Here is a 23481-nt window from a genome sequence, read left to right on the forward strand (position 1 = left end):
GTAATGGTATAAGCACATTATATCAACCAAATCCAAATAATGTTATATATTTAGGATGTTTCTAATTTTATTTTAATCCGGTGTGATATTTTATTTTAATCCGGTTAAAAATATCATTTTATTTTAACCCGAATGAGTAGTATATATTATTTCGTTTTAGGTTGTAGCCCGATTTCATTATGTCGACTAATGAATTACCTTTTAATTATAAGGTAATTGAGAAAATAACGTGTTTTAGTTGAAAATAATTGATTTATATATTAATTAGAAATTAAAATAGATTTAAAATAATAGGGTCCAAAAATAATGAAGGGCGGGAAATTAACTAAAATAACATGAATAATTAAATAAGGGTAACTAAGTAATTTCAGGTGGAATTTTATTCCGACATATAATTCGTTTAATAGTAGTCTATTTAGATACGAATTTGATCCGATTAATATGATTATAATTACCTAGCAAGGGTAATTTTGTAATTTCAGCAAGTACCGACCGACTGACTACCAAATTTTTAATATTTCGTCATTATAATATAGTATAGTATAGATATATATAATAGAGCAAAGTAGGGGTTGGATGAAACAAAAAATCACCCTGAAATTACTTTTAAGCCCGTACGCACAAAAATACTAAAATCACCTTGAAATTACTTTTTAACCCCTAAGTTAAAAAAATATTTTTTAAATATTTTTTAATACCTGAAATTATTACGGCACATATCACATGCTCCCTACACTTTCTATTCACCCCCAGTAATTCTCATTCTCTCCCTTTACTATTGCTCAGCTCTCCTCTGTTCAATAAACTTTTGAGTATCAAGGCAACCCAAGGTATTGGTTTCAGACTGTGTGACGTGTTGATTGTGATTAATTACTTTTATATAGGTGTTATGGTGTTGTGTGAGACATTAGAGATATATGTTCTTTTTTATCTTTGTTTCTTGATTTCTCGTACTCTTGTTTGCTCATAACACATGCTCTCACCGCCCATTTGCCTGTGAATTCGCGCAAGCTAAACTCAAAATCTCTCAATTAGGTAATCCTCTCTCTCTGCCTTAAGATGATAATTAAATTAAAAAAATCAAAGGAGTCATGCTCTGGTTTTAAAATCAGGCAAGCACCATGCAGACATATTTGGCACTGGCCGGAAATCTACAACATCCAATTATATCATATGTCACTGATACATAAAGTTGTACACTGTATATTAGTATTAATTTAGTAAAATGCCTATCATTGTGAATGTATGGGTCCTGCTAATCTGGAGTGTAATCATCGATTCATTATAAGTTTTGCTGGAAAATAAAATGAATATAACGGATCACATTACATATACCGCATTTCCCGAATTTTTATTTTTTGCTTATTAGTATGCAAATTTATTGGGCATATATTTGGTTTGTCGTTTATCATCACAATCTGACTTAGTAATTGGTCTGTTAAGTTTTGTGAAATTGTATCTCTGATTGTTGAGTCTATTTTGATAACGGATTTTCTGATTATATTAATAGTCTACATAACAATTTCTATGACTGCACTGAAACTGTTTTGAGTTTGTAACTATAGTGTAGAAAAAGTATGAAATTGATTCGGTTAATTGAGCTATTATTTTCAAGTAAGATATATGTCAATAAACAGTGTTAATTTATGTACTTGTATGCCATCATGAAGTTGTAAATATATTATCATTGACATAATTCAAATGTGATTTGATGTGCATAGACAAATCAGTTATTTGTTATAAACAATGAGATATTCATGTTAATTGTCAAGATAGTCTTTCTGTGTAACTGTATGCCGTCGCATGGTCTCAACTTAAAATCTTTGGTATATTATTATTAGTTATTAGTAGATAAATGTAGATTCATCTTTAAGCAATTCCCTCCATTTCATTTAGCAAAAAAAAAAATTCCCTCCAGTTCACTTCTTTTATACAAAAAAGGGATAGACATAATTCTTGTTATTAAGATTAGTTTATGTTGTTAAAGTGCTCACCCATGCCTAAAATTGTAAAATAAGCAAGATATCCAGTTGTCAATTGTCATAATTATAATAAACATGCCACTGATTTCCCCTCTTTTTAAGCTTGTCTAGAGTATTCCTTATTGGTATTTATGTTGCAATATAAAGGATAAGACCAAAACATCTGATACAATACCAACATTTGGTAACAACATTGTGTATCATTGTTTTGTGTTTTTCATATGCAAACTATTTGGAATTTTCACATAACACTCTTTAGTGTGCTCCCAGTTTCGGCTATGGGGTCCCCTTGCCGTCGTACACACATTGACAAGAAGAAAAGGGACTTTGGCAAGTCTGCCTTGATAATTTTTCTTAAAAAGGGTAAAACTAAAATGCTTACGAGTGTCCTTCTTGCAGCTACCAACAACACAATACTGGATATCGGACCACAAGATCAGGTGTGCAAGTTCTGTGGCGCTTTTGTATGGGCAGTAGAATTTACTGGTACACACGTGGGCACGGGTCCTAAGGCTTACTCTATCTGTTGTGCTAAGGGAAAAGTGCAGCTCCCCTTACTAAAGGAGACACCACCTGAACTAAAACAACTTCTCACAAGCACTATTATGAGGGAAATAAAGTTTTAGCACAATCTACGGATATACAACATTATTTTTGCACTGTGTTCGTTTGGCGGCAGTGTGAATGAGAGTATAAACAACGGATCAGGACTATATGTGTTTCGCGTCAATGACCATGTATATCATAGTATTGGTTCTTTAGTTCCACCTGATGGCCGCACACCTAAATTTGCCCAGTTCTACATGTACGATGGACAAGAGGCAATTGATTACCGTTTACAATTCCCGCGTAGTGGAGATCCGTTGGATCCCGATATTGTTAATTTGTTACTACAAATGCTTACTAGAGAAAATGTGCTTCTGGGAATCTTTAAACAGATTCGCGAACTATAGCCTTTATCTGAACAAACACCCGTTCGGCTTCGGCTTCTCGAAAGGTCTACTGATGGGCGTTTTGTAAACCTCATAGGAAGAAATGATTATGAATTTGCAGGCCTTGCAGTGGACAACAACCTAGTCAACCGCAGGGATATAGTGGTTGAGTACAAACGAGGAGGCCTACAAAGAATAACCGGAATACATCTGTGTTTTATGTCATTGCAATACCCTCTGCTCTTCACTCACAGGGAAGATGGCTATATCCTGGGTATTAAACATCGTAATGTTAACAATGCGAATCAGGACAATGACAAGACTGTCAGCATGCGAGAAATCCAGGCATTCAGACTGCAGTGTCGTGCTAGCGAGGGGCACACTCTTTTATTAGGGGGGAGACTATTTTTACAATATGTGGTTGACTCCTGGTGTTGTATTGAGCGCATACGATTAAAATGGGTAGAGAAACATCAATCAATAATTAGATCAGACCTTTATAAAAAATATTGTTGATTCTGTTAGGCATGGAGACGTCTCGGCCACTGAAGTCGGCAAGCGTATAGTGCTACCATCAAACTTTACAGGCGGTTTTAGGTATATGCAACAAAATTTTCAAAACTCGTTGGCTATCTGCAAGGAATATGGCCACCCTGATTTGTTTGTGACTTTCACTTGCAATCTAAAATGGGTAGAAATACAGCGCGCGCTTGTAGCAGCAGGTAGTACAACTGCATCTGTGCGACCAGACTTTGTTGCACGAGTGTTCAAGCTTAAACTGGATGCCATGATGTCTGATTTCATGAAAAAGGATGTGGTTGACCGCGTCCTTGCAGGTTAACCTCGAAATATGGGAGCTATATTTCTTAATACGCCATTATTATACCTATAGTATAAAATGGTTATTCGAAAAAAATGAACAAATATAATTTAAAAAGCAGTTGTCAATGTCAGATTATTTTGTTTTTGTCTGGTTCATCATAGTTAACTATATTGGTAACATGCAGGTAGCTGTGTACACAATAGAATTTCAAAAGTGCGGCCTCCCGCATGCATATATTGTTCTATGGCTGGCTGAAGGTGACAAACTCGTGTTTACGGAAGATATCGATCACATTATTAGCGCTAAACTCCCTGATAAAGAAAATGATCATGTCGGATACCAAGTAGTCTCTCAATTTATTATGCACGACCCATATGGTGAGGCAAATCCTAGGTGCCCATGTATGATAAATGGAAAGTGTTCAAAATTCTACCCCAGATCTTATATCTCTGCCACTACAATGGATCAGATGTCTATGTTTTATATCAAAGGAGAGATACAGGAATAACAGTAGAAATTAACAAAATTCACCTAGACAACATGTACTTCCTTTTTATTATATTTACGTATCATTATCATTATACAAAACATTCCTGCAAGCAAGCCTGGTGTGATTTTCTTTGATAATAACCACAAGCTAGGAGTCGAAAGCAAACCTGGGGATTTTATCATCTATTATATTATTGTGAAACACCATGTTTAGCCACCATTCGTAAATTATGCTATTATTTACAGCTAGCTATCACTAAATTGGTATTGAAGTGTCCTTGTTATTCAATAAGCTCCTGCAAAGACCCTAGACTCATTACATACATTGTTTTCTAAGTATTAGTTAAATTAACCAGAATCTTTATGACATAAACCACATATCTACGAGGACGGTTATTTTTTCCCGAATAAGATGTTAAAACATCGATTAATAATTCTAAAATGTACACAACATGGGTCCATCGTTATAAAACAAAACTCCTCAGAATTTTTTATTTATTCTTCATGATCTATTCTGAAAAACATTCATTGTTATTGAGTCAGTAGATAAATAATTATTATTGCGCAAATCATAATATTTTCATATCTGATTACCTTGAAAAGTCTTTGCTGATTATAGAAAATATTAAATAATATAGAAGAATACTTAATTGATTAGGAAAACTGTTAGGTCATTTATAGCCTTATTAGGACAATTAAAAGGATGAAAATAATCTACATCATAAAAGATAATACCTTGTTCTGAACTCTCCAAAAACTCTATTGCGCTTAAAAACATACATACTTACGAACCTTTGGTAGTGATAATGCTATTAAAAGTACTTGCTATTAAATTTGTAATTGAAGCTTATATTTATCCTCCTCTGGTCCAGTCGGATTACATTTTTAATCTGTTTCACGGGCATGTGGTTCCTTACAATCGGGGATTACTTGTCAAGTATCAAGCACATATCAATGTGGAACGGTGCAATCGATCACAATCAATCAAGTACTTATTTAAATATATTGGCAAAGGTCCTGATAAAGTTATCGCGGTCATGGAACGCACTGACAGCCGATATAATGGCCCAACAGTGGCGGCATACACATCACAAGAAGTATAATTAGACGAGGTCAAAAATTACCTGTCCAGCAGATATGTGTCCTCAGCTGAAACTTGTTGGAGAATTTTTGAGTACCCCATACACCACAGAGAACCATATATACAACGTTTATACTTTCATCTTAAGAATGAACAAGAGGTTCGATTCTATGATGACGATACTCTGCCTGAAGTTTTAGATAGGGTAAGGCCGGATGACACCATGTTTATTCAATGGTTATTAAATAATCGACGGGATGAAACGGGTCGTGACCTAACATTTGTGAGGTACCCCACAAGGTTTCGCTGGGATAACTCTTGTAAGTTTTGGGCTGCCAGAAAAAAAAAAGTAGATGTTGTCGGGCGTAAAAGGTTTATGCTCACCCAGCCAGCGGCGAGAGATTTTATTTGCGCCTGCTTCTGAATGTCATTGTTGGTGCAAAAACTTTTGATGAGATACGCACCGTTGATGGTATAGTGTACCCAATAAACAAAGAGGCGTGCTTTCACAGGGGTTTACTTGAATCTGATAAAGAGTGGCACGTGGCTTTAGATGATGCCTCTCATTATGCAACATCACCACAACTTAGGGAATTGTTTGTAACAAGATTGATTTTTTATGAAGTAAGCAATCCAGCAGAGTTATGGGAAAAGCACCGGAACACTTTAGCTGATGATATTCAGTACACACAAAGAAGATTGTTGCAATTGCCCACGCTTGTCATTAATGATCACGATAAACAAGCACTAGCTCTGGAAGGTATTAATAATTTACTCAAACAGCATGGAAAGACGTTGACCGATTTCCCAGAACTCCCACAGTTAGACACGGCTGTAACGTATAAGTATGGGAACCAACTCTTACTGGAAGAATTGATGTATGATTGTCATGCACTACAAATTGAAGCAACAAAGCGAACCACATATCTTAACCAAATGCAGCGCCTGATATTTGACAAAGTTATCCAATCTGTTGCTTTAAATTCAGGAGACTTCTATTTCATTTATGGCCATGGTGGTACAGGCAAGACTTTCTTATGGTCTACCATACTGTGCAAACTCCGGAGTGAAGGTCTCATCGTCTTAGCTGTTGCATCATCGGGGATAGCTTCTCTCCTAATAGAGTGTGGAAGAACAACTCATTCCAGAGTCAGGATACCTACTGACATAAATGAGGTCAGCACATGTGAAATTAAAAAGAACACACATATTGCTGAATTAATATGCAAAACAAGCCTCATCATTTGGGATGAGGCTCTAATGACCCACTGCTATGTGTATGAGGCCGTTGATCGGAGCTTCCGTAAGATTCGCCGAACTGTAAATCCAAATGCTGACCCGCTGCCTTTTGGCGGCATCACCATGCTCATGGGTGGAGATTTCCGAAAAACTTTACATGTTGTACTAGGGTCGCGAAGGTATTGTGGCTGCAAGTATAAGCAAATCTTATCTTTGGCGAGAATGCAAGGTATACACGCTCACCGTAAATATGCGTGTCGAGCAAAATGTACCTTTGGTATCAATTGATGGAAAATTATTACATTTCAAGGATTGGATCTTAAACATCGGTAATGGGCTACAACAGACATTTCAACTTGGTGATGACACAGATTCAACGTGGATCAAAATCCCGAAAGAGGTATAATCTCCGTGCATTTAAGATAAGGACTTATGTTGCCCATCTTATATTATACGAATATGTGTATACGTGTCTATCTATATATATATATACCCATATGATAACAATCATTATTTAGATGCAGCACACCAGTTTAAAGTAACACATATGTTACACATATAGTCTTCACAAAAGGAACATGATACCAAATAAATGTCCCTGTAAAATACAAACAAAAAAACAGATCCATATTATATAATATTGGTTCTGCTAGCTAATCATATAACTTATAGTGTATACTTTGATAAAGGTTGTCATATTTAACGAGTTTATAGTTGCCTTTTATACATACCATTTACTACTTATTTAATAGACACAAAAATAACATAGTGCCAAGATAATGTACATAACTAGCCTTTTTATTCATATGAAATATAAATTCTGTCAACTCCGTAAATCATCCATTCTCCAATAAACTAGATCTATCTTGTAAACTTAACAAAATACTTAGGCTACCTATTGCCATAAAAATTATCTAATATCGGGAAAAATAGTTGTATCATTTATTATGGTTCCAAGCTGGAAATGTCACCAATTAAAACTGCCAAAATATTGTTCCAATTTAGGTTACTCTTAGTAATTCATACATGCAGTTACAGGTGTCATTTTCTGGTGACCCCATCAAGGCAATTATTGATGAGATCTATACAGACCTCAATAAAAAAACAAGGCTGCCTTGATTACTTCCATGATAGGGCGATCCTAACCCCTCTAAATGAATACGTGGATAAGATCAATCAGGAGGTACTAAAGAGGTTACCGGGTGCCTCTCAGTCTACAAAAGTTGTGAAATTATCTGCAAAAGCTCTTCCACTAATGCCTTTGATGAGTCCTTTATCCTACAGAATACCTAAACTCTTTAAAATTTAGTGGTGTCCCTAATCATGAAATCGAGATCAAAGTGGGAGCACCCATTATGCTGCTTCGTAACCTTAATCCAAAGAAAGGCCTATGCAATATGACACGTCTTATTGTTACTAGATGCTACACTTTTCTCATAGAATCCCTCATCATAACCGGGAAAAAGATTGGTGAAAAAACATATATGCCAAGGATATGTATGTCCCCAGCTGACAAAACACTTCCATTTATTCTCAAGAGGAAATAATTCCCAATTGCGATTTGCTACGCAATGATTGTCAATAAGAGCCAAGGCCATACTGTGAAAAATGTGGGACTATATTTTCCAAATCCAGTATTCAGCCATGGTCAGCTTTACGTTGCCATATCGAGAGTAACTTCCCCCGCAGGTTTGAAAATTGTTTGCGCAAAGGAACATGACATATGTGATGGTTACACAAAAAATATTGTGTACCATGAAATCTTTAACGACATTGTGTCTGTGGATTAATTTTACTTTGTGGAAACCACAATTTGGACACTGGATACATCCTCTCATCCGCTGAAAAGGGCTATCATACACTATTATGTATAATTTTCAGACAACTGTATTTTCTGCTGCTTGGGCATTCTGCTAATGATGTTGAGCAAAATTGAGATATTCTATTCATATCCTTGACAATTTAATGTTTTAGTACACATATATTTGGAGATAAATTTTTCAGATGTATATATTTTTTAATTTGTACCATTATCTTTATGTGGTTTTCTTCTCATATGGCCATCATTTAGGACGATGGCTTTCGAAAACTATTAATTAGTCACTATTAGAGTCCAAATTATTTATAGAGGGATGAATCCACCTAAACTGGACGAGTTAGTATTTTTGTTAGCAGTGTTTGATAAACATTTTACTTGGTTGTACTACTCTTACTTAACTGGACGCTTTCTAAACCAGTGATTGTAAAAATTTTGACTGAATTGTTTGTCAATGCTACTTTCAGCTTTCACAGACGACTCATCAACTTTTTCATCTTCTCATTCCACAACCCCGTTACTAAGCTCAAGTTGTAAGTAACCTACTTATCCTCTTTCTATTTTACAAATTGTTAGGTGCTTCACTGACTACGTTATTGTCAAATATTCGTAGTGTAACCATGTTTACCTTTTTAACATGTAAAATGTATCTTGTATCCAGATGGAATACTTGTTAAGAGTTTATTAATTATTCGTTCAGAATTTTAAGAATTTAGATTATTAACAAATGGCCCATTATTGTCCATTTAAGGTCTCAACATTGTAATAATATTATCATTGAGAACTTATTAACGAAAATTTATATTTTACTAAAATTAACATACCAAGTTTTTGCCCAACGCATATTACTGGTTGATTAGGATAATTATAAATTTTTCAAAATTTAATCAACAAAATAATTACAACTTTAAATTTACTCAGAACGTATATCAAATAATAATAATAATTATTATTATTTAATTCTGGATTATTTGTAATACATTAGACATGTCATATATAGTATAATTCAATTAAATAATATAAAAATAAAAGAGGCTCATAAATAATTAGTAATTCATAACAAACGTTTAAGCGATGATATAAAACCAAACATAGTTGAGATTTTAAAGCACAATATTTTTTTAACAAGCTCTATTTTCCAAGAAAATGCATAGATTACGTATTTTATATTATATCTCAGCAACACATGCCACATGATTTGTCGTTTCATGTATCTTAGATTTATGTTATCGGATAATTTTAAAATTTAATAAACAAAAAATTGTAACTACTATTTTAAGATTAAAAAAACAAATTGGAAAATTGGAAAAAATTAAAAAGTACTAAACGGGTAATTTAAAACTCTACACAGAGAGAAACATCAACGGTTGTAACTTTATTTCTTCACTACATTCCAAATCTGGGCTGTAAAAAAATTAATACAAATAACTGATGTAAACGGTCCAGAAGACACTTAAGGACATTCATTGTCCTTAATGAGTGGTAAAAAACTTCTCTTCCAATATACCAGCCATGTATATATTCATGTGAAAACCATCACCTACCTGTATAGTGTGACACTCCATAAAAATACTAAGCTTCCCGTCAACACAAATGGCAATTCTTAGCCAACTTGGAAATGGCTACCACAAAAGTAAGGTCCTGGCGCGCATCATTTGAATATGGGAAAGCTTCTCATTACACGCTTATTATTCTACAATGCTGAATTTTATTTTGATTGATGCAAAGGTAAAATTTTCTCATAAAATCATTTTATCATCTGCTTGCATGTAAAAAATTATTCATTTCTATTTTCCACCATTACACATGATTAACTTCGAGTACACTTTGTAGAATGAATTATACTGGGCTATAGCTCCATTTTCGGAGCATGATCACATATTGTCCTTCATTTGTGAAGGACTACATTACTACATAAAAGATTTCAAAATAGTTACAGCACAACCTTTTTGGAAATCTATCGATACGGACCGGACTCTTATCTTAGGAAAAAACAGTCGTATCATTGATTGCCTGCATAGTAGCTCTATCCCTCGCCTCAAATTTGGTTTTTGCTCCTGGCCAGAAACAAAATGGGCTAACATGAAGAATATCCTTACCGATACTGAGAAATAGCTTTTCCCACATAATTTCATTCGGGCGTGTTCTACCTTTTTTTCCTTACTAATAAACTTTAGAATTATGGCATTTTTATACATAGGCGGAGTCATTATATATGTAGGAGATATCGAATTCCAGATAAACGACATTAGAAGAGTTAACCCGATTTTGGTTGATAGCAGGTATATCTAGCTAACTATTCTCCAAATACCACATTGCAAATCAACCTTCTTTATAATATTCATACAAACAATGCAGGCTTTCGAAATTACAAGTATCTCTGTGGGGAAACAAGACGCGGATGTTCAAATATGATTTCTAGCCACATCGCCATAAAAATGTAACAGTCGTCATTACTGGATTACTAATCAAAAAACAAAAAGGTATACCCGATAGAAGTAATAGACAACCAAATCTTAAATTATCTGAAATATCACACATAATTTTACTAGAATTATGCCTTTATTTCTATTGCAGTGATAATTTCTTTCATCTCAACACCATCTACTAGTCTATTCTTCAACGCGCCGGGCGACGAGTTGCTCAATCTACCAAGACGCGCCAGCGCGATATATGGTGACTTTATATGCCAGGTGCCCCACGAAGTGGAATATCAATACGAACTACTACAGAGCCTTCCACCAAAACCCCACATTTGACAGTAAAATAACTCCTACAGATCAGGCTCTGGGCCTACCAAAAGGTTATTAGTCCATTACATATCTTTTGGAAAAAAATTATATCACGCACCTTATACCGTATAACATTAAAAAGTTTCCTAACATTACGCACATTTCACATATAAGTTCTGCTGCATTGTTACTATCGTTGATGTCAAGCTACACGCATACCGCTATGATGGCTCTTACCTTTCCTGCAAACATATCGTATCTATCGAGAAAATAAGTATCATTGTGATGAATGTGGAAGGAGTTTTGTAACACCTATCAGGAGGTAAAATTTTGACTTATGTGTTTATTAATTTGTAGAGGCGCTCTTCAAAGGAGACTTAAAAATACTTTGTCGAACACGATTTAATTAACAGGCCACGTACTGTGCTAATTGTCGAGGATAATACTGGAAAAACTAAGTTCACTCTCCAGCCTCCGGAGCTTAAACAACTCCCAGGCTACACCCGAAATGAGCTAATAGCTTATAGCAAAAGGTAAACTATTATTCCATTACATATCAATTATAAATACACAAAAATTATATGATCATACCAAATTAATATATTACACAAATGCGCGTCAATGGATCCCGTATCTTTCCGGCTGTTCTACAGGTCATAAAAGGAGCTCAATGTACTTTTGATATTGTGCTCACTCCCTCCTCTTACACAAACAGAAATGGAAGTTTTATGGTGGACGAGATTGTGCAGTATTCAAGATTGTCGAATAAGAATGTATTTAATTAGGATCATCCTACTACTCCAACATCACACTTACAAGTGGGCATAGTTAAGCTGTGTATCTTCAAACAAATATCCTGGACAACCACGTCATTAAGAATACCTTTCCTATATCACTACATTCTCAAAAATGGCAATATCCCGGACAACCACGTCACTAAGAATACCTTTCCTATATCACTACATTCTCAAAAACGACAGTATCGCATATTTTCTCATGTCTTTCATTCACTTTAGTTTCAATAATCATTCTTATAAAACAGCTACATTGAAACTGACTACACTTACTTTACTCATTTAATGATATCTCTATCGTCTACATATATGGTATATGCCTCAACACAAATGATGCTCAACAAACAGAAGAAAAATATACTAGACACCATCCATCTGTTGCACTTTAGTAGCTATACATATGTCAGGTGTCAGACCTCAGCAACAACATCTGTTTCAACCGCTGTAAGACACAGATTTCAGTCCAAAATTCCTAAAAGCAAACCATCAATTTTCACCACTCTAAAAATATAATTTTTGCACAAACTAATAAATATCAAATGTATGCATCAAATAAATCCAAGACCATAACTTTATGACTCAAATATCTTCCACCTCACGATTAAAATCAATTTAAAAAAATCGTGAAAAATATTTAAATTTATGACAAAATCAAATTTACCAGTTATGGTTACATCTTGAACCTCTTTGTTCTTCGCCTCAAATAAATTTAAATTAAGATATTTTCTTTACATATGTCAATAGCAATTCAGCAAGGGATCACATCAAAATATTTTAATTATAACAAAATTGGTGAACAAAATTATAGACTCTGTCCTGTACAAATAATTTCTGTAACATGGATACACGGTTAAACCGGATGCCTCAATGGGACTAAACAAGCACAAGTACATCGTTATGAGTTTCTCATACTTGTTTGGTACATATATTTACCACTATGGCTTAGTTTAATCATGAAATCAACTTTTATCGGTTATGCGAACAAAACCTCCTTTTCCATTTTAAAAAAAATTATGGTATATGATATTTATCCTTAAGGTAAAATGGCTAAGAATTTTAAGTGCCAACATGCCATATACTTCTGCAACTTTGTTTGCGGCTTGAGCAGTAAAACTAGAGCATTACCCAATAATAATAATTAAATTTATTAATAAAATATAACTAACAAAAACACATTCGCCTCTACTACCGTTTAGTTCCTTAGAAAATAACTGGGATTCTTGGACACTACAAAAATGGGTATCTAAAACATAAATATTCATTGCAAATAGATACCAGCCTAAATTCTTTTAATTTGGACATCCATCTCTTCATTATTACTAATTTCAAATGTAACAACGTATGTATTTAATGCAATTATGAAGCAGTAATTATAACAAATTATGTTGGGAATAAAGCAGTGATAACAATCTGACCAAGTACATTACTTGATGTGCACTTCCGTTACAATATTAGTACCATACGTGAGGCCCAATCACACATACCTAATAAAATAAACTCTCGTTACTATATAAAAGGCATCTGCACAAATACAATACATAAAAAAACTACACGACTACAAAAGTCCATAAACAAACTTATCCTCCAGAAATGGCTCCTCAAACAATTTTAATTTATGCTCTCAACCGGGATGCTGGCAAAGCAAAACTCCTTGTTCGTGCGACGCGTGTCTGGGAAGCTACTCAACACTAAGGTCATTTTCATTTATAAAGAGGTAAGATGCATATCTTTTACAATAATATATTTCACACTCAATATAGGAGAGGCCTTCCCAAATTAGATTATCAACATATATCATAATAAAAAATGATTTATCTTATAATCAAAGGTTATTATCATATTTGATTGCAAGTTTATGATCAAATTTATAAATCAATGTTATCAAATAACTTTATATTCGGCTTCTACGGTGCTTCTGTACTTAATGGTGAAGGTAGTACAAAAGTGATTATTTATTTATGTTTACTGATTTTACAATCATAACAAAACATTGCAGGAAATCAGATAATGCTCACTATCTGGAACAATCAAAAGGCGGACTACTTCCCATTGCTAAAAGAAGGCTCAGTTTATAACATCTCTGACTTTAAGATTGTCTCCAACCCAAAAGAATACAGAGTAGTGGATGCAGAACTGGCACTAAACTTTTATCACAACACACGTGTCCTACCTGTTGAAGACACGGATCGAATCCCCCATTTCAAATTTAACCTAACAAAATTTGAGGATGTCCAATCACTACTTTGGGAAAAGAAACAATTCATAGTTACACGATTAAATTTCAATATACTCTACTGCACAATAATATCAACACATCTAATTCCTGTATTTGGATAACTATGCACCTATCTACACACATCTTTCATGTGAATGTAGAAATTATTGGAATGGTAAAAAAAATTGGTTATCTCAATACTGCCTCCAATGGTGCTAAAAAATTGGAGATCCTTTTGCTTGACAGAAGGTCAGCCTTATTTATGTAATAGGGCTGCTGAAATATCAAAAAACTACTATTTGCATTCCAATTATTGACTATGTAAAAAAGCTATATATTTTTCTTTCGACCAAAATGTTAACTTTAACAAATACTTCCAAATCTTACACAGCCACAATGAGATGATTGTCAATCTGTGGAAAGATAAAGCACTTCATTTTTTGGAGCGTTTAGCTGCTCTCAAAGGGACGGCAACATTCGTTATCATAACGGGCCTCCTTGCTAAGCAATACTCAGGTTCATAAAAATTCAACTACAAATATTGTGCACCTTTCATACACTTACAAAACTTAAATTAAGTTTAGATTATTTTGATACAAAATTTTGCTACATAGTACACTGTGATTTATATTGAATCACAGGCAATCTACACTAGACACAACTCTAATTAAATTCCAACAAATGGTGCTTAAATTGACCTACTGTCATTATAATGTTGTGCAACTGTCGATCCTTAACTAAAATTGGTACCTCCATAAGTTTTGATATTGATATTTATATTTATAAACATGGACATGTATAAAAATAAGAATAGAGACTGCAAAAACTTTATGAACACTATTGAAAATATTAACCTACTGCCACAACTTCCTAAGAACAAGTGTACCAGATTATAAAAATACAAACTCAATTTTTTTTAAATATTTATATACGGTACTCATTGGTCTGTCGTACTGACATCCACAAAGGAATTGCAAGAAATGGTCATATACTTGCATTCGAGTACCTTACTTCATCATGAATAAATTTTTGGTACATTCATCCAATGTTGTAATCCTATCTTTTCTACAACACCGGGATCTAATTTTTTAAATGTTAATATAAAGATCGACATGTATAACTTTCTCTACATTCATAAAGGCTGGACTCAGGGACGTAATTGAGAAAGATGAATTATTTGCATTAAATAATCTTTTCAGATTTACTTGGCTCAGATACAAATAAAACTCTACTAATAATATATGTCTAAACAAAAATGTTTAAACCATTTATTACTCCCATATTTGATCTTCTTGGACTACAACTTGCTACCTTGCACGGACAACAGTCATACTTTCCAGTGGAGAGGCAACCGAGACCTACTTCAATATAGACTATATCCCTCTCAAAGAACTGGAGCGTGATATGTTAGTAGTAGCGAAACTATACTACCCCCAACCAAGAAACAACTCATCACAACGACAGAAAATGCTTTGAAACAATTCTCCATCAAGGAAATAATGGATACTCAAATCTCAAGTGCCACTAAGGTAATCACATATGTTCCCATCAGACATAACACATGGACAACATTTAATTAATTTATTTTGTGAACTTAATATAAACACAAATCAGTTGTATAAAAATAATATGTCATGCAGGTACAACGTTTCATCTGTGAATCTACTATTGTGGATGTCTCTAAATATGACGGCTGGTTCTACAACTCATGCCCAAAGTGCCCAAAGAAGATAAGGGTTGACAATGACAAATTTTATTGTGGTAACTGCACCAAGAAAAAAAATGGTTTCAAACAACGGTGGTGATTTTCCCACCATATTTCGAGTGGTCACTATTTATTCTATATCCACTACCTTCCCTAAACAAAAAACATTATTAAAATTAAATTTTATTGGAAACCCTTTTAACACCTACACACTGTGAGAAATTTTTCTAACACAATCTGCCCATAATAGGTACAAGGTTATTGTTGGGGTGAAGGATACTTCAGGAAAAAGTACTTTCACTATTTTCAACAAGGAGGTTGAGCGACTAACGAGTGTCCCCATTGAGAACATCATATCTGAGATTGGCCATGTATTTTTACTGTTAGGTCACACACATTGTAAAAGGGGGTTGAATACAGTGTATAGTACAATCAAATCGAATTAAGAACACAAGTATGAAACACAAAATAATCTTATTAAAAAAACAGTATTACAATAAAACTGTTCTCTCTCAGTGATGAACAAATATCACGAGAGCTGCTAGGTTTACAATGAATAATATTCTCGATCAAGATAACACGTCTAGTGTAAACCCTATACTGTGTTTATATAGATACACATTTATAAGATAATCTTCTAATTGATATCGAATATTATTATGTGTCCTAAAATATATCAACTAGTTATCTTTTCTTCCAAGTATTCTATTCTTCATAGAATTCTTCTCCATGCATATCTCTTCTTATTTTAGTCTTAATCTTCTTTCCTTTCAATCAGCCGCCTTCCTTATCTGAAAGTCTTCTTAAGTCCTGATATATCTCCTGATAAATATCTTCTGATATCTTAAGTTCTGATAACTTAAGTTCTGATATCTTAAGTTCTGACTTCAGTATAAGTACTGATTTCCAGTTAAGTCCTGATTTGTCCTGTTAGTTAAGATCTGAAAACTAAACACAAATCATTATTAGACATGACATCACAAATATATCTAACAATCTCCCCCAACTTGTAAATTAGCATAATATACAAGTTCAATAGATATTTGATGATGTCAAAAAAATTAAGTACAAATGCATATGAGAATTTGACTAAATAACTACAACTCACAGTCTTTGTAGCTTTTATCATCCTTAAAGTCTGATATCAGCTTTAGCCTGTATATACTTCAAAATTTATCAGTTGTAGTTCTTGACTTGGCTTCTGTGTGTGATCTCTTTAATTTCAGGAGTTGTTCTGAGATAGTTCTTCAACAGAGTTCTTTCTGCATATTCAAGTTCATTCGGCATCCTCCTTTTTACATCTTTAAGTTCAACTGTATCTTCACCTGTCTGAAAGATAGCAGCCCTGAGATCATTTATTTTTGCTTTCCTTATCTCCTGATCCAGTCTGATGACATAGGCTTTATCAGACTCTAGATTGAATTCAAGTCCCTTAATACCAAAAAATGTAGTGATTTTGGCAGTATTAGGCTTCTTCTCAACCAGTTCACCATTGTGAGCTCTGTACTTAAGATAGTATGGCCTGTCAGACTTTACAGAGTAAAGTTTCTTCTGTCTTTCAATATTAGACCTTATGTATCTGGCAGCACCATCTGTTGATATGTTCTTCACTTGAAGTAGAAATAACACATGTTGCAATTCTTCAAAGTACTTCAAATGAATAGCATTCTTTCTTATATGGAATACCCTCCCATATTTCATGAAATATAACATGATTTCTTCCTTCAATACAGAGTGGTAGACCATTTGTACAGACTCCAGTTGATTCAATCTTTCAGGAGTTGTTCCCACTCCTGTTTCAGAAAGAGATTAGGATCTAAGGTAGAGTTGATTACTCTTCTCTCATCAGCATTACCCAGTCCTGTCTTATCTCTAGCTTCCTTCCCTCGAATAACTCTTGCTTCAAAACCACTTGATGTAGTCTTCAAAGATTGAGTAGATTGTTGAGCTTTAGTGAACCCAGGTAGTAGAAGTTTTGAAGCTTTAACATGAGCAATGTCAGAGGTTTCCTTTCCTTTATCTTCTGATATCAAGCCAACTTGAGCTTTGTCAGAGGTTGCTTGCTACATTGTCATATCAGAATTTACTAAGTCCTGATCTTGAACAACATGAGCTTTGTCAGAGGTTGTTTGAATATTCTTCTTCTTCTTCAAAATTAGACTAGTATCTTCATCAGAATTTACTTGTTCATCCATGGTTGGCAGATAGATTTTTACAGAATCATCAACTTTAGCTTTGCCCTTGAACCTTGGATCTACCTCTACTTGTGATTTGGCTTTGAATTCATATTTAGTTGCCTCAGAGTTTGACTTCTCTTTAATTACAATGCCCTTAGGCTTTGGAGGTTTCTTTGCAGTAATAGAAGCTTTAGACTTAGATTTGACATTTTCTGCTTTAAGTCTGGCTTCTTCTTCCTTCAGACTTTAAAAGTCCATTCCTGGATTGTCTTTGAGAAATAGTCTTTTAGAAATTTCTTCATCCAGCTTCTGTAACTTGGGGTCTTGATAGTAGACTGTTGTTTCCTTCCCCTTAAGCTTCAGTGTCTGCATAAACTTCTGTGATTCTTGACTCTCACCCTGTATCAGAACATCAGGCTTAGTTAGAACTTGTTTATCAGAACATTTTGTTCTATCAGCATCAGAACTTGATCTCTGTGTAGAAGTTCCTGCTTTCCTGGATGAAGAACCTTTTCCTTGACCATGACCTCTACCCCTTACAGAGTTTCCTTGGTCTTCATTATCATCATCCTTACCCTTCAATGGTTGATCAGTTTTGCATTTGGACTTAATCACTTTCTCCCCCTTTTTGGCATCATCAGGTATAAGGAGAGAGACAAGCAATTCCACAGAGTTTTGGATTTCATTGAGTTGAGTTTGTTGAGCAGCTTGATTCTTTAAAACATCATATATTTGAGCTTGCTACTTTTCTTGAATCTTTTCTATATTCCCAATGCGGTCAAAGGCTGGCTTAAAAAACCCGTTCTTTTCTAGTTTGACATTCATGTCTTGCTGAATCAGGGTTTCTTGAATTTTGGCCACCTTGGCTTGAGTGCAGCTTGATTCTTTGACATTCATGTCTTGCTGAATCAGGGTTTCTTGAATTTTGTTCACCTTGGCTTGAGTTATTGAGTGTTGACCTTGAAGATGCCTTGTACTCAGTGCAGTAACTCTAAGTTGTGCCTTGAAATCATCATTTATCAGTATTTCATCAGCTTTGGCCAGGTGCTCAGCAAGAATATTTGCAGTAGGAACAAAATCAACTTTGTTCCACTCCTTGATCCATTCTTTTCCTCTTGGAATTTCACTTCAAGGTACTGGTGCATCCTCTCTAACAAATTTCTTGATTAGATCAGTTTTGCCTAGAACTTGTTGAGGTGCATGTCCAAATGGACCAGCTACATCAGCATTTTCATTTGTAGCAGCTTCACCAGTATTTTCATCATTTTCAGCATCAGAACTTACAGAGCCTGTAGAATCAGCTTCCTCTGATAAAATGATATTGTGTGAGGCTATAGAGGTTTCAAGATCATCCTCTAAGTTCTGATCAACATCCAAATTCTGATGCTCACCTAATACCTGATCTTCATCATCTAGATTCAGAAGAGGTGTTGTTGGAATATCTACATTAATATCAACATCTAAAATTGGTGTTGTTGATGAAGTATGTTGAAGAATGGTTGGAGCATTAAAGTACAGAACCTCATGCACAACCAAGTTGTGAATATCTATTTCAGCACTTGTACCTGGGTCTTCAGCATGTACTTGTTCAATGATAGGAGACACAGGAGATGTGGATACTCTGTCTTGAGCAGTTTCTTCAGCTTGAATTGGTGACAGTGGAGGTGTAGATTCAGTGGCTTCAGCAAATTCTAGTTGTGTAGATGGAAGGGATTCAATCACAATTGGCTCCTTTGGGATCAGAGATTCCTGATCCCCTTCCTTAGCTGCTGCTTCCACATCCTCTGAATCTGACTCAACTATGTCCCAGTTAGCTCTTTGTTTCTTCACTCTCTTCAAGGGTGGAGAGACTTTGGGAGCTTTATCATCAGAATGTACCTTTCTAAGCCTTTTGAGGGGCCTAGAACTCCCAGTTTCCTTTGTTTTCTGAGGAGACATTTCCTCGGCTGCTTCTCCAACAGGTTCTGATGTGTGAACTTGTGCCTCATCTTCTGATTCATTTCTCAGAATCATCCTCCTTCTTTTCTGCTGTGACTGAGGTACTATCTTAGTCCTCTTTGCTCTAGAAGAAGAAGGCTGCATTTATCACAGGTTCAGATGCATGAACCCGTGCTTCAATTGTTTCATCAAACCATCAAAATTTATTATTGACCATTATTAAATCAAAACATTCATCACAGGATAAAGTTAAAAACGATGAAGTAAAGATTAACAAATTGCAATTGAAACATGAACAGTCACATAATTTGAGAAACAAAGACCAAATCTTGCAATTTAAAGGAAATTTCATTAATATATCAGATGAGTACATTTCATGAAATTTATCAATTACATGCAAAAATTACAAGATAGTCCTATTCTAAAAATTCTTAACATCAACAGCCTTAGTCCTAGTCTAAGAAGACCTAACGACTAGCTCATTCTACTGCTGATGAAAAGCACTGCAAGACGGATGATCCGTTCTTGCTGTCGGAGAGCTTCTCTCCTTTCCTCTTCCAGACGATCACAATGGAGATGATAGTCCATATAAAAGAATAAGAGGTCTGTGTGAACCTCTTGTGGAACTGAGTTCCAGATTTCGTCAGGAATGACAGTTACATGCCACTCCTATCGCCAATCATCACAACTCAACTCGATATTGAAAGTATCATAGTTCAGGAGCAAGTTGAAACAAACCAGGTTTTTGATGAGTATGTAAAAAGAGTGAGTTTATGAGAAAGATGGAAGATGTATTGGCTGGAATGAAAATAGCCAATAGAATACCAAGAGATGCAAGGAGTATTTAATAATTACAAGTAAAAATAATGATACCTCGTCTCCCTAGACCAATGTGTAATAATAACAGTCAGTAAAAGATCTAAAGCCAGATTTAATGAGCACGGGAAATAATTAACAATTACTATGCACATGTGGGTTTTTAAGACATACACGTTAACCATTAACCCATAATTATTATGACTGATTTATCTCACATAAACCAATATTCTGATAAAATATAACTGTTCAAGTAGTGACCAAAAATAAATCAAGTAAATAAATACTGCCACGTAAGCATCAGAACTTGATTATTATCATAATTTAAAGGTCATCAGAATATGGCTTCTTAACTCAAAAAGTGAATGTTTATTTCTGTAATTCTTCACACAAATACTGATTTGGTTTCAACAGAACTTAATCATCAGAACTTGTCCTCAGAATATATGCAACTAACACTTAAACTGTTCATTAAAAACAACATTGATCACCACAGTAATTTTCATCATTCATATGGAGTGTAAATGTGTGCATGAAGCTAAATATCAGACAGAGAGTAAAGTCTGATTCACTCGAGTACATCTTAGAAATAAGGCATAACTAAGAACTTTGCTTAAAATCTGTCATTAGTCTGAAGTCTACTATAGAATGAGTTCATGCATGAGTCCACCTCAACTGTTTTGTGCTCATTTTATGCATCTTTTGAAATCCCTTTTTACAGTGGCTTCTCAGTGTAAGTGAGTCACGACTGCTTATCAGAATTTATGCTATTATCAGAGTATTTCTCCAGTAATCAGAGAATGTGAAAAGTCACCAAGAAAATTTTATTTTGCTTTTCTAATGCATATTACTTAATACCAACAATGCACTTGGGTCTTCCCTTTCACATATATTTTTCTCTAGATCTCAAAGGAGTACCTGATATTTATTTCTTTTCTTTTTCTTCTGATAAGTGAGGCTTATCAACACTTAGTACATCCATAAGATTTACCAACATCAGAATTTAACAGATAAGAAGCACTATTCTAGTTTTTGACTTAGTAATAAGATACACAAAGTAAACCTAACCAAGCTCAATATCAGAATTTGCTTGTGTTAAAATATTTCCACATAAACAGTTACTTCAAACATGGGATCTTTAGTATATTAAAGACTACTAGGTCGGCATCTAGCACAGTTATCCTCATTGGATTGAATAGTCACAGAAATATTCATATCACTATTAGAGTTTAGAAATTCACATCAGACAACAATCAGCACTTAGTAAATTTCAATTTAAGCACAGATTACATAAAGATAGTAATATCTGTAAATACTGATCATAAAGTCTAATATATCATAACATAAACTAAGCAGATTTAGCGAAAGAACCTGAAACCATTCCAAGTTCATTTACCAATTTTGTAAAAGTAGCTTCACATAGTGGTTTTGTGAAGATATCTGCTAGTTGTTGATCTGTTGGAACAAAATGTAATTCCACTGTACCTTCCATCATATGTTCCCTTATGAAGTGGCACCTAATGCTGATATGCTTTGTCATTGAGTGTTGAACTGAATTACCTGTCATAGCAATAACACTATGATTATCATAGTATATAGGGATTATAGAAAATTCTAACCCATAATCCAGTTACTGATTCTTCATCCAAAGAATCTGTGCACAACAGCTTCCTGCAGCAATGTACTCTGCCTCTGCAGTTGATGTGGAAATTGACTTTTGTTTCTTTCTAAACCAAGAAACTAATCAGCCTCCAAGAAATTGGCAGCTTCCACTTGTGCTTTTTCTGTCAATTTTGCACCCTCTGTAATCAGTAATATTTACTGATGTACCAGTATCCTTATCCAATTTTGTTGCAGTGGTCATGGGAGTGGATGCACTTGAACAGTCTTGCATTCCAAATTTCTTCAACAAATTTCTGGTGTACTTAAATTGACAAATAAAAGTTCCTTCTTCATTTTGCTTGACTTGAAGGCCCAGAAAATAGCTAAGTTCTCCAATCATACTCATTTGATATCTTGACTGCATGAGCTTGGCAAACCTTTTACAAAGTCTGTCATTTGTAGAACCAAAGTTGATATCATCAACATATATATGTACCAAAAGTAAATCCTTTCCATGGTTGAGATAAAATAAAGTTTTGTCAATTGTCCCTCTGTTAAATCCACTTTCCAGAAGAAACTGAGCTAATGTCTCATACCATGCTCTTGGAGCTTGCTTAAGGCCATAAAGTGCTTTATCAAGTCTGTAGACATGATTAGGAAATTTTGAATCTACAAAACCTTGAGGTTGTTCAACATATACTTCTTCTTCTAATTTTCCATTAAAAAGCACTTTTTACATCCATTTGAAAGACTGTAAACTTTTTGTAAGCAATATAAGCCAAAAATATCCTTATGGCTTCCAATCTAGCAACTGGTGCAAATGTTTCATCATAATCAATTCCCTCATATTAAGAATATCCTTTTGCAACCAGCCTTGCTTTATTCCTTGTAATTATGCCATCACTATCAGTTTTATTTCTGAACACCCATTTTGTACCAACAACTGATCTGTTCTTTGATCTTGGCACTAGGGTCCAGACTTTATTTATTTCAAATTTATTTAACTCTTCTTGCATTGCTTGCACCCAATCAGCATCTTGAAGAGCTTCTTCCACTTTCTTTGGTTCAGCCTGAGAAAGAAAAGAATGATAGAGACATTCATTTGATGTTGTTGTTCTAGTTCTAATACCTGCTTCAGTA

General features: G+C 34.5%; 1 protein-coding gene across 1 annotated transcript; it reads left to right on the forward strand.

Annotated features, from left to right (window-relative positions):
• Window positions 1-2260: 2260 nt before the first annotated feature.
• On the forward strand, window positions 2261-6834 carry LOC141665980 (uncharacterized). The gene is made up of 7 exons (XM_074471967.1): window positions 2261-2601; window positions 2662-2803; window positions 2936-3345; window positions 3440-3731; window positions 3922-4119; window positions 5099-5323; window positions 5680-6834. The coding sequence occupies exons 1-7, from the start codon at window positions 2261-2263 to the stop codon at window positions 6832-6834; spliced, it is 2763 nt and encodes a 920-aa protein (XP_074328068.1).
• The last annotated feature ends 16647 nt before the right edge of the window (window positions 6835-23481 follow it).

Source organism: Apium graveolens, chromosome 6, assembly GCF_009905375.1.
Source record: "Apium graveolens cultivar Ventura chromosome 6, ASM990537v1, whole genome shotgun sequence".
Taxonomy (NCBI): Eukaryota; Viridiplantae; Streptophyta; class Magnoliopsida; order Apiales; family Apiaceae; genus Apium; species Apium graveolens.